The 14,033-nt window shown below is 34.7% G+C and overlaps 1 protein-coding gene across 1 annotated transcript in view; it reads right to left on the reverse strand.

Annotated features, from left to right (window-relative positions):
* Positions 1-3,737: 3,737 nt before the first annotated feature.
* chn1 (chimerin 1) overlaps positions 3,738-14,033 on the reverse strand; it is a 69,294-nt gene continuing 58,998 nt past the window's right edge. Inside the window, exons 9-13 of the mRNA XM_058786582.1 lie at positions 9,081-9,254; positions 8,089-8,166; positions 6,404-6,541; positions 5,825-5,930; positions 3,738-4,735 (exon numbers count right to left, since the gene is read on the reverse strand). Coding sequence (XP_058642565.1) covers positions 4,564-4,735; positions 5,825-5,930; positions 6,404-6,541; positions 8,089-8,166; positions 9,081-9,254 — 668 coding nt within the window. The 3' untranslated portion in view covers positions 3,738-4,563. The remainder of the gene's footprint in view (positions 4,736-5,824; positions 5,931-6,403; positions 6,542-8,088; positions 8,167-9,080; positions 9,255-14,033) is intronic.

The raw sequence follows: 14,033 nt of genomic DNA on the forward strand, positions 1-14,033 counted from the left end.
CAATATTTTATGGGAAAGAAAAAAAAATATATATAGTTAATAGTGGCACAATGATATTTACTTGCTAGGGCAATAATGTTATATTAGCCATAATGACTCATAACTTTCAACCCTAAGACATTTTGAACAAGATTGTAACAGGACTGGCAACAAACATTTTCTGAAATAATGCTGTCAAACATAGACTCTACCCAGTTATTTCTTTAAATTATTAATATATGAACTGCAAACATTCATACTCAATAGAGTAGCATAACAATAAATAACATAAATAACTTTTCAAGGCTATACTATACGTTTAGGTTTGGAGGTAATAAAGAATTGATCATTAAAAATAGATTTGTTGACCACTAATGTTATTGTGGGGTGGTTCTTTCTTTCTTTTTCCGATGGTCTAATTACCTATTGGCTCATGTATGCATGTACTGTATGTTGAAGAGTCAAAGTTATCATTTGAGGTTGAGCATTTGAGGTCACTCAAACACCTGAGGTTATATCAGTATTCATTGTTAGCATTTGCCTATTTGAGTGAGCACACCATGTGTGGAAAGTTGGAATTAATGTCAATCAGCGCACAGAGAAAGGTCACTTATTTCATGGATCACACACAAGCACAAATACATATTCCATCAAACCGTAATTTCTTTCGCAGCCGTGGCACGTCTTTTGACACATGTGGAGTGTAAATCAAGCACTGTGGCATCACCTCCACAGCAGCCAGCCGGAAATCACCTTCTTATTCAGCAGACTGACTCTTTACTAATGGAGATGGATTACTAATTCACACAATAATTCCCCCCATAAATGATACTGTTTTGGTCCATTTTATATGGAGTCAGTGGTGTGAATCAGAACTGTGAATACAATCTGTTCAAACCACAGACAGAAAATGATGCAGCCAGTCTGTTATAAAGCTGGACAGTCTTGTGTCTGAATCTGACTGCAGAATATTTCACTCTCAGCTTCATAAATGCCTCTGGTTTTGGCTTTATCTGTGATAAATACTGAAATGTCATTAAATCAATTTTGTCAGCTGATTCTGGAGTGATTTGGTTATTATACATTTGTTTTTACTACAGTACTGTTTAAAAGTTGGGGGTTAGTAAGATTTTGTAATGTTTTTGAATGTATTTTATTTCAGAAAAAAGCACAGTAAAAACAGTAATGTGAAATATTATTCCAATTTGTTTCAGTATATTTTAAAATGTAATTTATTCCTGTGATCAAAGCTGAATTTTCAGCATCATTACTCCAGTCAGAAATCAGTCTAATATACAAATTTTCTGCTCAAGAAGCATTAAAAATTATCTTATTGTCTATATTATCAATGATTAAAATAGTTGTGCAGCTTAATATTTTTGTGGAAATTGTGATATATGTTTTTGTTTTGGTATTCTTTGTTAAACATAAATTCCAGCATTTATTTGAAACAGATTTTTTATTTTTTAATAATGTTAAACTATTTACTATTATTTCAAATCAGTTGAACGCATCCTTGCTCAATAAAAGTATTGAATAAATTCTGAATGTTATATACTATTATGTGACATCTGGGGTATATTTGTAGCAATAGCCAAAAATACACAGTATGGGTCAAAATTATCGATTTTTCTTTTATGCCAAAAATCATTAGTATATTAAGTAAAGATCATATTCCATGAATATATTTAGTAAATTTACTACTGTAAATATATAAAAACGTTGTTTTTGATTAGTAATATGCATTGCTAAGAATTAATTTGGACAAATTTAAAGGTGATTTTCTCAATATTTTGATTTTTTTTTTGCACCCTCAGATTTTCAAATAGTTGTATCTCAGACAAATATTCTCCGATCCTAACAAACCATGTATCAATGGAAAGCTTATTTATTCAGTCTTCAGGTGATGTATAAATCTCAATTTCGGAAAATTGACACTTAAGACTTAAGGTTTTGTGGTCCAGGGTCACATATATATCACCTGCAGATTTTATTTTATTATATAATATATATATAGATAGATATTTAAACCCTTAAATTAACATCATAACAATGATGGATAATATTCAAATAAAGGTCACAGAACCCCAAAACAAGGGTAGCCATCAAACCTCATCACGCTTCATGTATTTTTATGAGTGCAGCTCTGAAGGCCATTCATGGGTACCAGTGAGAAGAATGGGATTTCATGGAAAATGAAGGCTCTGCAGCTGACAGAAGGGTCACGAATGAAGGAGAGCCGTCCGACCTGAAACACAGGCTGTCAACTAAAGCCCTGAGCTTGCTCTGATATAATGTGATATAAAGCCTGACAGCATTTTTGTTACTGCAGGGTGAAACCATGCAAGTCTCCTCTAAAGCGATTTGCATGTACATCTAGCAATTAAAACACGGCCGTGAAGAGGGTCCGCCGCAGGACCGCTCATGTCTGTGTTCATCTGTAAATAAACCAGCATGATTGAGACAGACCTGCAGGGCTCAGGCCTGTTACATCAGCCGTCACTTCACATATCTCACACAAACCCAGCTGCAGCAAACTCATCTGCTATGACTAAAAAAACATGCAATTACTTGTAATTATTCATAATTATTATTCAAAATATGCTGCACACAATAGTGCTCCAACATCTTAAAAAATCCATGTTTTATTTGTTCTCAGAAAACGGCTCAGTAGGAGGTGGTGGTTTGTTCAGCATAACAAACAAAACATTATATCAGATGCTTTACTTTCTATTTCTTGAATACTAGAAGTGCAATTTTTTCAACCCTGTTACCAAAATTTAGGACAATTTTGAAGTTTAATTTCCATGTGGGATTATTTTCTAAAATAGAAGGAATTCAAAATGAAAATAAAGTCAGAACGGGTACAGAATTGCAAGTAACAGATTTATCCTAAATTAAGCATTCAGTAGCAACTATTTAGTTTGTGACCAAATATATATTTTTACAAAACTTTTATTTGCCATAAATGATTTTTGCTTACAATAATTTGGGTAACAAGGTTGAGCGATTTAACTTAACAAATGCATTCAACACAATTTGTGTAAAAATGGTGATCATGCTAAGATGATGTCACTTCCTGGGTGTCACAATGGAGTTCAACAGTGCCTGCCCCCTTTTTCACTGTCCTTGGTTTCTGAACTATTTTTCCCCATCTATTGTCTTTTTGTCTTTGTCAAATAGTTATAAGCCATGTACCAAACCAACCAGCTACGAGGCGAATCACATTATAAATGCGAAACAAAAATATTTGATAATCAGCAAGACTGTACTTAACAGCCTTCATTAGGGAAACACTACCATGAAGCACTGCAAAAAACAACAGATAAATATTGATTGTGATGTTGATTGTGCATACAGAAACATTTTATTGTGGCACTAAAGTTCTTTTGATGCAATTTGCTTGTTTGGAATCTCTGATTGAAAGGTCTTTGCAGAATCATGGGTAATGTAGTTTTTCATAAGAAATGCCACTGTTAAACATGATAATCGTTTTAAAAAGTTGAAATAATGTGGGCTGAAGGCTTAACGAAACACTCCATTAATTAACAACCTCGCAACAGTAGGTCTGTCTATAAAAGTTTATAAACTATTGCTAAAAATCAAATCCTCCATTGAGAAAATAAATGGGATTTTTTTTTTACTTCCTGGACTGCTGCCCTCCATATTATGTAATCATTTTCAAATATTAATTAAAATAAAAGATACCATTTTAATGGATAGATTTGTTTAGAATTAATTGACCCAGAACACGGCACTAAAAGTAAATTTTAATAAATTAACGTATCCATGCTGAAATCAAATACAAAAACACAGAATCAAAAAACATCAAGCAGTCATGTGAGCGTAAGAGTGTTTTCTAAAGGCGAGTCTAAGATCAAGGATCCTGAAATGTACATGGACTGTAAATAATCTTCCTAACTACAGCAGAAGTTAGTTTGACTTTCGACATGTGAAGGCAGAACAAAGTCAGATCAACCTGACGGAAGGAATAAAAAACAACCAAAAATAAAAACAAATCACAGATATTGAAAAACCCCTGGCGACACTTTACCTGCTGAGCCATAAATATGTCAAAGATAAACATTCATTTTCATGGTTTGTTATTCATGTATGTATGTATGTATAAGTATGAATGATGACTGAGGATTGTCTGAACAAGAGTTTATATATCATGTGAAGAGATTATTATGCCTGCACAATGTCACCATCTTTATTTATGGCTCTTCAGGTAAAGTGTCTCCAAAACTGACCATATCAAAATTCACGTTTTACAAAAACAAAACAAAAAAGCCGATCTGCCGGACTCCACCGCTTTTGACACGACAGAGCGATGCCATCCCATAATAATGCTGAGGTACGTCACACCCTTCAGCTTCAGCAACCCCCGACAAAAATGGGGAGGAAGACATGCAAGATACAGGAAAAGAACCCATCAGACAGGGAGAAGTGTTAGTAAGTACTGGTCCAAAAATGCACTATAATACAAGAGTCCTTCATATGGGAGTCCAGACTGAGTCAGAGCAGAAGAGCGCAGCGCAGAGCTGCGGTAAACAGTATGGAGGTGCATTCACGACAGTGATGCTAGAAGAGGATGTCTTCATTCTTGATGAGTAACTCCACCACCTGCCTCTGGTAGCGGATGTCGTTCAGAGCCGTCATGGCGTCCAGATCGGGCGCCCGCATCAAAGTCGGGCCGAATACGATCCCCAGATTCTCAGCGTTCATCAGGTTATCCTTCTCGTTCTGAGTTACCCTGCACACACACGAGTGTCAATAAAAATGAACTTTAACTGTACTTTCAATGGTACGACACTGTAAAAGTGCTACGCTAAAAACCTATTCATTGGTTAACATCATGTTTGTGAATATGGTAAAAAAAAAACAAAAAAAAAAACTAATAAATCTAATGGGATATTTCATGTAATTTTAAAGTACTGTTAAATGTACAGATTTGGGAAGTAAAATGCAGTCATTTTGTAATTTACAGCGAAAAACCGTAAACTGACATTCCCACACTACATTTAATGGTATTTGAGGTCTTAAGACACGAAACAATCGGTCTGTGCAAGAAACTGAATATTATGTATATAATTTTTTACCTATGATCCACCGCAATGTCCAACTGTCCTGAGCGCGTTCACAGCAGCCGGCGCATGACGCGACTATGTGCCAGAGCACGTTGATATATATATATATATATATACACACACACGTAGATACCTCATTAGCGACTGCGCGGAAGCAATCTAAACAATGAGTGACGTATACGCGCGACAGATTGCTTCCGCGCCGGCTGTTGTGAATGCACTCAGGACAGTTGGACATTGCGGTGGATCAGAGGTAAAAAAAGGACATAAATACTGTTCAGTTTCTTGCACAGACCGATTGTTTCGTGTCTTAAGACCTCAATGTATCGTCATGAGCCCCAGGGTTTAATTTGGTTTTGTCTGTGTATGTTTGTTTTGACTGACTGCAACGGTTTGAGTTAAAAATCTTCGTTTGTTTTCTACTGAAGAAACAAAGTCACCTACATCTTGGATGCCCTGGGGGTAAGCAGATAAACATCAAATTTCCATTTTTGGGTGAACTATCCCTTTAAATTAACGTTTTTGCATTATTTTAGTGTCATGTGTTTCCATGATGGTGTTTTGTATTTACACGCATGACACTGTGCATCTATTATATATTAGTATTTACCTACTTGTTATAAAATTATTGTGAATTTAACATGTCTCTGATTTACCACCTGCAATATTATCAGTGTAATTTACAGGTGCAAAACACATTTTGTTACTTCAGATGGAATATTAACATTATATTAATATTATTATATAATTCTCACCTCTTTAAATGTGCCATGAGATATCGCAGTGTTTCGCAGTGAGCAGGAGGCATCTGCTTCAGAGCTTCATGCAGAGCTTCCAAACGCTCATCTGGGTCTGTCAGCTCTGACACAAACAAACAAACAACCAGGTCAAATACTCTCATCTGTCTCGACACATCTGCAGTGTGATTGTCAAACAGATCTGCAGGCAGCAAGACTTCTAGACATTATATGAGATGCTTTATTTTCTGTTTACTACATTTGAGGTCTGTAGTTTTCTCCGTACCAAAATTTGGTACAATTTTGAAGTTTAAAACGCTGATGTGATTATGTTCAAAGAACAAACATTAAATAAACATGAAAATTTAATGTACAACAATATGTTTCAAAAGACAGTTCTGGCAATTCTGCCATTGGCTCATCACAGACACACAGCTGGAGGATTCATGCTGCTCTGTGCGCACAGCATAGCAAATGTCTCTTACTTTTGATGAATTCAGCTTTTTATTAAATAAAAGGAGGTGAAATATGGGGAAAGAGCCGGAATTGAGCGTCAGGCACATTGTCTAATGGAGAAATGCGGAGCGTGTGACTCACTGGCAGCCTCGATGAAGCGTGGATATGCGTCATACGTGATGACAGGGATCGGCAGGTCCCTGAAGTAGAGTTTAAGAGCACCTGTGATGACGTTGATGTCTTCATAGACGTTCACGGAGATGTCTGCTTTCTCTCCATCTGAACACATTCACACAAACACATTTCACCTTCAGCTCCAGGGAGAGTCAGTCCTCTGCTACTAGAAGCAATGCAATGGGAACTGCACTCATCCGCACAGACAGCGCTCTTGTTTGGCTCCAGGGACTGAGCATGAAGACATTTAGCTAACTTTATCTTATTCTGAGCTTGTGAGAATACTTCTGTACTGTGACGCTGCATGGTGCAGGTGTTTTAGTGTTATTATGCAATATAACTGTTTCTGTATTCCAGGCTTCAGTGTTATTTCAGTATTATTTAAACAGCACCGGTCAAACATTTAGAGTCATTCAAATTTCTCTGAAGACTGCATTTATTTGAACAAAAATAGAGGTAAATATAGTAAAATTGTGAAAGATTATTACAATTTAAAACTTTTTTTTTCTACTTTAATATATATGAAAATACAATTTATTCCTATGATGCAAAGCTGAATTTTTTAGCAATTATCATCTTTACTCAAGCATCTTTTATCTGTCTCACATGATCACTCAGAAATCATTCTAATATGCTGATTTGCTGCTCAAGAAACATTTCTTATTATTATCAGTGTTAAAAACAGTTGGTGCTGCTTAATATTTTTGTGGAAATGGTCCTGATGGAATTCATCTTTTCAATCAAAGGAATAAATTACATTTTAACATTAAATAGAAAACTAACTGTAATAATATTTTATAATATACTGTTTTTACTCTATTTTGATCAAATAAAGGCAGCCTTAGTGAGCAGAAGAGACGTCTTTCCAAAAAAAATAAATAAATAAAATTCTGAATTATTCAAAATTTTGACTGGTAGTGTTTACTATTATAATATTTATTAACATTTTTGAACTTCCTTGTATAGCTGTAATCATATAATTATATGGTTTTGTTATGTTTATTATTATTATTTTTTTATATATTTACAAAATGTTTTCGTTTTAGTAATTTTACTACTTCAACTTAAATGCATTTTTAAGTTTTCATCTATCTATCTATCTATCTATCTAATTTTATCTGAGATTTATTTAAATTAACAAAACGCAAAAATGGAATAATTAAAAATAAAAATAGTAAAATAGTAAATAGTAAAAATAACATAAAAACCCTGATGGATCAAATAAATGAATAAACAAATAACTGTCTTTATGAGAACTCTACTTGTACTGAATTGAAATAACACTGCAGCCGCACAGCCGTCACAGCATCCAGTAGAAACCTGTAGAGATCACACGATTTCTTTCTCTCTAGCTTGTTCATATCCTCATATCCGGAATTTGAGTCATTATGAAACAGTATTGCATCTGAATACCAACAGATGGGCGAAAATCCTCCTACAAATGTGCCACTTTAACATTTAAGCAGCTCAGACTATTTCACATTACATAAACCCACAGCTCTATACGCAAGACAAAGAGTGACCTAAAAAAGCAGCGGTGAGCATGTGTATGCGATTCATCAGGATTACACAAACAGATACGCGTGTAGGCGCGTGTGTATGTGCGTTTAGGAATGTGGGGTTGTGACGGATCAGTACAAAATGCCACTCACCTCTGTCAAACGATAACTTCACATCTTCAATTAAGTCACTGAATCCAGAGATTCGATAGAGACCCTCCGACTTCAAACCTGAGAGACAAGACGTTTGAAGATTGAGTTATACAGTACATATAATGCTTTGCAGCATCTATAATGCAATAAAAGCTAAGGTAATTATGTGTAGAACTGTCAAGAGCTCTGAACATTGTTAAACTAAAAGATTATTTAGATAATCTAGATTTAGATTTCACAAGACATCCTTGTGAAAAAAAAAAAACCATGACAAAAAATAAAATAAAATAAAATAAATGGGCAGAAGAAAAACAAAACAAAACAGAACCTACAGGTCATAACATTGGCTATCAGTATTAGCAAACAGTTTTTGTTTATTAGAAAATCTGATCTTGTGAAAACAAAAATTAAAAACACGAAACACAAATAAATAAATAGATGAATTAAAAAAAAAAAAAAATATCACTACATTGGCTATCTGATCTTGTGAAAACAAATTAAAAACGCGAAACAAGCAAAAAAAAGAAGAAGAAAATAATAGGGGGGGGGGGAACTAGTCATAACACTGGTTATCAGCATTAGCAAGCAGTTTTTGTTTATTAGAAAAACCACTATATATCATTGACCATGTTGTGAAAAATAAACAAAAAATAAAAACAAAACAAAAAACACAACATTAAAGAACAAAACACAAAAACTTAAACAAAACTCAACATAAAATATTTATAAAATAATATAAGCCACTGGCCATAACAACGGTTATCAGTGTTAGCAAGCAGTTTTTATCAGATAAGCACAATATATCACTCACCATGTAAAACCAAACATAAAAAAAAAGAAAAAAGAAACAAACCAAAAAAAAAAAAAAAGTACACAACATAAAATACTTATAATATCAGCCATTGGCCATAACACTGGTCAACAGTACAGGCAAGAAGTTTTATATCTCTGCATCGGTGTTTAGTGTAAATCAGAGTCTGTGAGTTAGTTACCTCGTGATTCGATCTCTCGTATGCACATGTCCACCACCATGGGTCGTTTAGCGTTATGAGCCTTGACAAGTGTGGTGAGATCACAGCTGTAAACCTTCTTCACGTGCTTCAGGTCCGGTTTGCAGTCGTTGGGCACCATCTTAGAGCACTGCTTATGGACATTCAACCCACAATCTGAGAAACACACACAAAACACAAATACACTTCAGCTGACCAAACAACTCCATCCTAGTCTTCATTTCATCATTCCTGTCAAAACAATGGCTAAATCAATCAGTAAATCCACTGTGTTCAGTCATACGCTGAAATCACTGAATAAGTATGTTGTGTGTAAAAGACAGCGTTTTCGACAGATATTATCGATCCTGAGGTGGATATGCTTTAGTTAAAGTAGAGTCCCCAGTATGCTGAGCTTTCATTCTGCTTAATCAGTGACCCCCCCTGACCTCTGATCAGTGATGACAGCGCTTCTGATTGGCTGATGGGGATTTCAATAGTGTCACCTTGGCGATGACAGAACATGCCAGGAATACAAATGGTGCCTTATAAAATATGCATGAGCAATTCCAGGCACCTAATAGCTTCATAACCCTCAAAAGTAAATCTCTGAGAACCTGTGAAAAAATGAAATAAACAATAGCTAATTTAAGGGATGGTTACATAAGCCAAAAATAAAAATTGTTTCAACATTTGTTGTTTCAAACTGTATGTATGGAAGCCTGTTTCTGCCACTGAATAAAAAAAAGAAAATTAAAAAAGGCAATTGTGACTTTTTCATCTCACAATTCTTAACTCACAATTGCGAGTTTAATATCATGCAATTCTGAGAAAAAACTTTTTAATCTCTCAAATCAGAATTGCTTGATATAAAGTCAGAGTTATGGAATATAAACTCGCAATTCTGAGAAAAATATTTTTTTCTCCCCTCAAAACTGGACTTTATAACTCGCAATTATGAGTTTATATTTAAATTTCGCGAAAAAAAAAAAAAAATCAGAATTGCGATATGTAAATGTCAGAATTGTGAGATAAAAAGTCACAATTACCTTTTTTTATATTTTATTTAGTAGTGGAAACGGGCTTCCTTTCTTCCTTCTGTGGAACATAAAAGAAAATATTTTGAAGAATTTGGGTAACCAAACAGTTTCAGTGACCTTAACTTAACTTATTGTGTTTCTTGTTTGCACAATTGAAGTCAATTTAAACCAAAACTATGTAGTTACCAACATTCTTCAAAATAACATTTTATGTTCTGCAGAAGAAAATAAGTTATGCAGGTTTGAAACGACATGAAAGTGAAAATATTATGACAATTTTCATTTCTGGTGGAACTATAAAACACTTCACCAAATATACATTTCTCCTAATACATAAACAAATGAACGAACAAACAAACAAACTGTTTTAGGAAACGAAGTAATGTAGTTGTGTTCCTATAAAAATAAGTAAACGCGAAACTAAAAAGCTGAATCCATCAAACACAAGCGGAATATGTAAATTGTTACAATTTACATAAAATGTGACAATTTATGCAAGAATAATTGTACGAACATTTTACGCAAGAATGAGAAATTTACATAAGAGCTGTATAAGAATAAATTTATATGAAAATGAGTTTTGCTCCCGTTTAATGAATGAACCTGAATTTCAAAACACAAAACAAAATATTTTTCTCAAATGGGAATTCCCTGTCTTTCGTTTATGGGACAAACATATTGTCCCGCCTCCAACTCATGTTATTGGTTGAGCCAATGTTGTTATGTTGAGTTTCTTAAACAAAGAAACAAACAGCAATACTTTCTGATAGTGTTTCACATTCTACCAGGAAATCAATAATACCTTAAATGGCACACTATCAAAAAACAAAAAACCTTTAAATGAGTTCTTTTAAACAGCAAAAACTAACCAACCCCCAACTGCACCCAAGCAACCAGGCCAGGCCAGGCCAGACACACACACACACACACACACACACACAAACTCGCACGACATATGCAAATTTAGGCAAATTAGCTGATTAATATATAATGTGGCCTACTAAATGGGCCAGCTGCTTCAAAGCAGGTACCAGAGAGAAAACAGAAAAAAAAAAGAGGAAGAACGCAGAAAAACAGAGACAAGAAGCAGACAAATAAAAGACTGCGAGCTCAGGCCAGATGTGTGGGACGCTCAGTGAGCCACACTGAAAACAACGTGACCTGGAGGAAAGAGAGAGAGAGATATGGAGTGCTACTGCTCTTCAGATCTGTACTCAAACATAATGGTGGAGTGGGCAGTGATTGTCAGTCCTGCGGGCTTCACCAGACCTCATTTCCTGCAATAAATGGGCCAAACGCCCTCCCTGCTCTGCTCTCCTCTCTGACTGCCTGCAAGATTCAAACCCACAAGACTGCCATTCTGAATCACTTCATCAGCCTTTGACTGTCTACTAAAGAGCAATTACAATTAAGGATGATGAAAAGCAAAAATCTTAAGTCTTAAAATGCATGTGCCACTATCTTAGACATATAATATTCATACTCTGTTTTCATACAAAAAGTTGGATTTAATGACTCTAAAAATGGCAAGTTACACCTTCCTTCATGAATCTTACTGTACACATCTTCACACTGAAAAGAAATAAAGATAAAAAAAAAATATATAGTTTTACAAAAATATTTTGTCAAGGTGCTGCAAAAAGCATTATTTACATGACATTTCTTAATCATGAACAATGTTTTTATGTCATAAATTTCCAATTTGGGATATTTTCGAGATACTTTTTTTTTTCAAAAAATATTTTAGAACTGCTTCATCTGATCTTTTTAGACATTTTTATTTATTTATTTTTTTTAAGATAAAGTATTGAAGTTGTTTTCTGTAAGAATGCATTTTAAGACTATAAAGAGCTTAAGAGCGGGCAAAAAAAAAAAAAAAAAAAGGATGTTACATCTTTGACCCCAATTTTTAATCTGTAGCTGGCGGCTTATTTCCTTTTTTACCTCAAAACAATAATAAGTGATAGTTTTTTCTTTTCTTTTTTCTTTTGACTCCTGGAATTAGAATGAAGTCTAATCCAAACCATTGAATGCAAATAGTGAATTATTCGCTGACACTTATTGTAAAGATTCTGCGGCGTGTGATTAAAAAACGGCCCCTTGAGCGACTCTGTCGTCCTGAGACTTCAGCCATGCAGAACTGTAATTATTTTTGAAAAAGAAGAGCGAGGTTTATGATAAGCGGAGGAGACAGGCGCTAATAGAGGGCACATCTCTAATGCATTCAATCTTTTAACTCTGGTCTGCCAAGGCCTTGTTCAGCAAAGTGGCGTAGAGGTGACCCCTGGCCCACATGTGGGCAGATACATATCAGGACATGCATACATACAACAAACATATCTCTGCTTGAGAACGAGTGCATGTAGTTTAAGCCTTTAGGACAGCTAAAATAGCCAAAAGATTTTCTTTAGAAGCGCTATTACATGAAAAATGGGTTTATTTGAAGCCAGTATATAAAATTCAATATAACGATATTAAATGGCAGTCTTATTTTAGTATCATTGATATACTATCAGTTACATTAATATTTAAAATTATATTTTAGTTTTATATATATTATCTTAATTTTTGTTGAATTTTTATTAATTTTGTTGTGTTTTTTGTAATTAGTATTAGTTTGTATTTTACCTATACAGCCTATATAGTCTAGCCTGTCTATATAGTTTTAGTGTATTTAGCTTTAGTTGTTTTATTACTTATAATTACAACTTAAACTAAATGAAAATGAGATATTGTTGCCTTGAAAGCCAGCTGAAATGAAAAATCAAAATAATTTTCTTTTATTATTTTATTTAATGTTTATTTTATTTTGTAAATAAATTTTTTTTCTAGTGTTTTAGTTTTGCATTATAATGCATTCACATTTGCTGAGAAGACACGCAATAATCAGCTGTAAATGACTCTGTTCCGTTGAATTATTGAAAATTAATGCACACCTGGGTTTGCAAGGCATCCTTTGCATGCACATTCCTTCAGAGTCAATTATTCTGCTTAAACCAGTTACAACATAGATATGCCAATATAATGCATTTATCTTAAGACATTTTCTAGTTTTATCATGCATAGGCACATGCATACATGGTTACTTGCCTATGCATGACAAAATTAAGTACAATTTTTTTTTTTTTTTTTACTGCACTACAAAGAGTAAAGCATTATGCCTGTGTTATAATTAATCAGGAGCATCCATAACACATTATAAATACAGGCTTTAGTTAAAGTGTTACCCAAAGGCATTGTAGAGGCATCTTGAGCTAAATTCAGATGTCTTCTTCCATTGTGAGAATGTTTTGAGCAGTTCCTGTATCCTGAAATTCCCTCTCACACTCATTGTGTGACCCAGTGCTGCGACGAGCCCTGAATTTTAATGTGTGTGTATGTGTGTGTGTGTGTGTGTAAAGTGGAGCTGGTTGCGAGCTCTCAGCCCCTCTTCTCATTATAAAGACGTGCCAGCTTTGTTTTCAGTCTCTGCCATGATGGACTGGGCTGAGGGGGAGGGGGACGCTTTATCCTCTCATGAGGCAATGTGGCACAACATGCCTGGGCACTGGGGCTGGCACGCTGGCAGACACCCAAAATAATAGCTCGGAGTCTCGCTCTCACAGACAAAAAGCAAAAGAAAGAAGAAAGCATGTCAGATCACAACGCTGAATGCAAATCTCTACATCAAATGAGATTTCACTGCCCTAGATTCTGCTGGCATCACAGAATGAGAGAGAGAGAGAGAGAGAGAGAGAGAGAATGATATGGGTAGAGGTGAGAAAAGGAGGTGGATACAAGTAGCGTAAAAAGGGTCTCAGAATAAGGGATTTTGAACACAAGCTGCTTTCAAAATAGCTTCATGCATTATTCATGAAGCCAGTTCATGAAAACATGTGTGTCGCTCACATTGTCCTATAAATAAATCATTAAAACA

Source organism: Onychostoma macrolepis, chromosome 09 (genome assembly GCF_012432095.1).
Source record: "Onychostoma macrolepis isolate SWU-2019 chromosome 09, ASM1243209v1, whole genome shotgun sequence".
Lineage (NCBI taxonomy): Eukaryota > Metazoa > Chordata > Actinopteri > Cypriniformes > Cyprinidae > Onychostoma > Onychostoma macrolepis.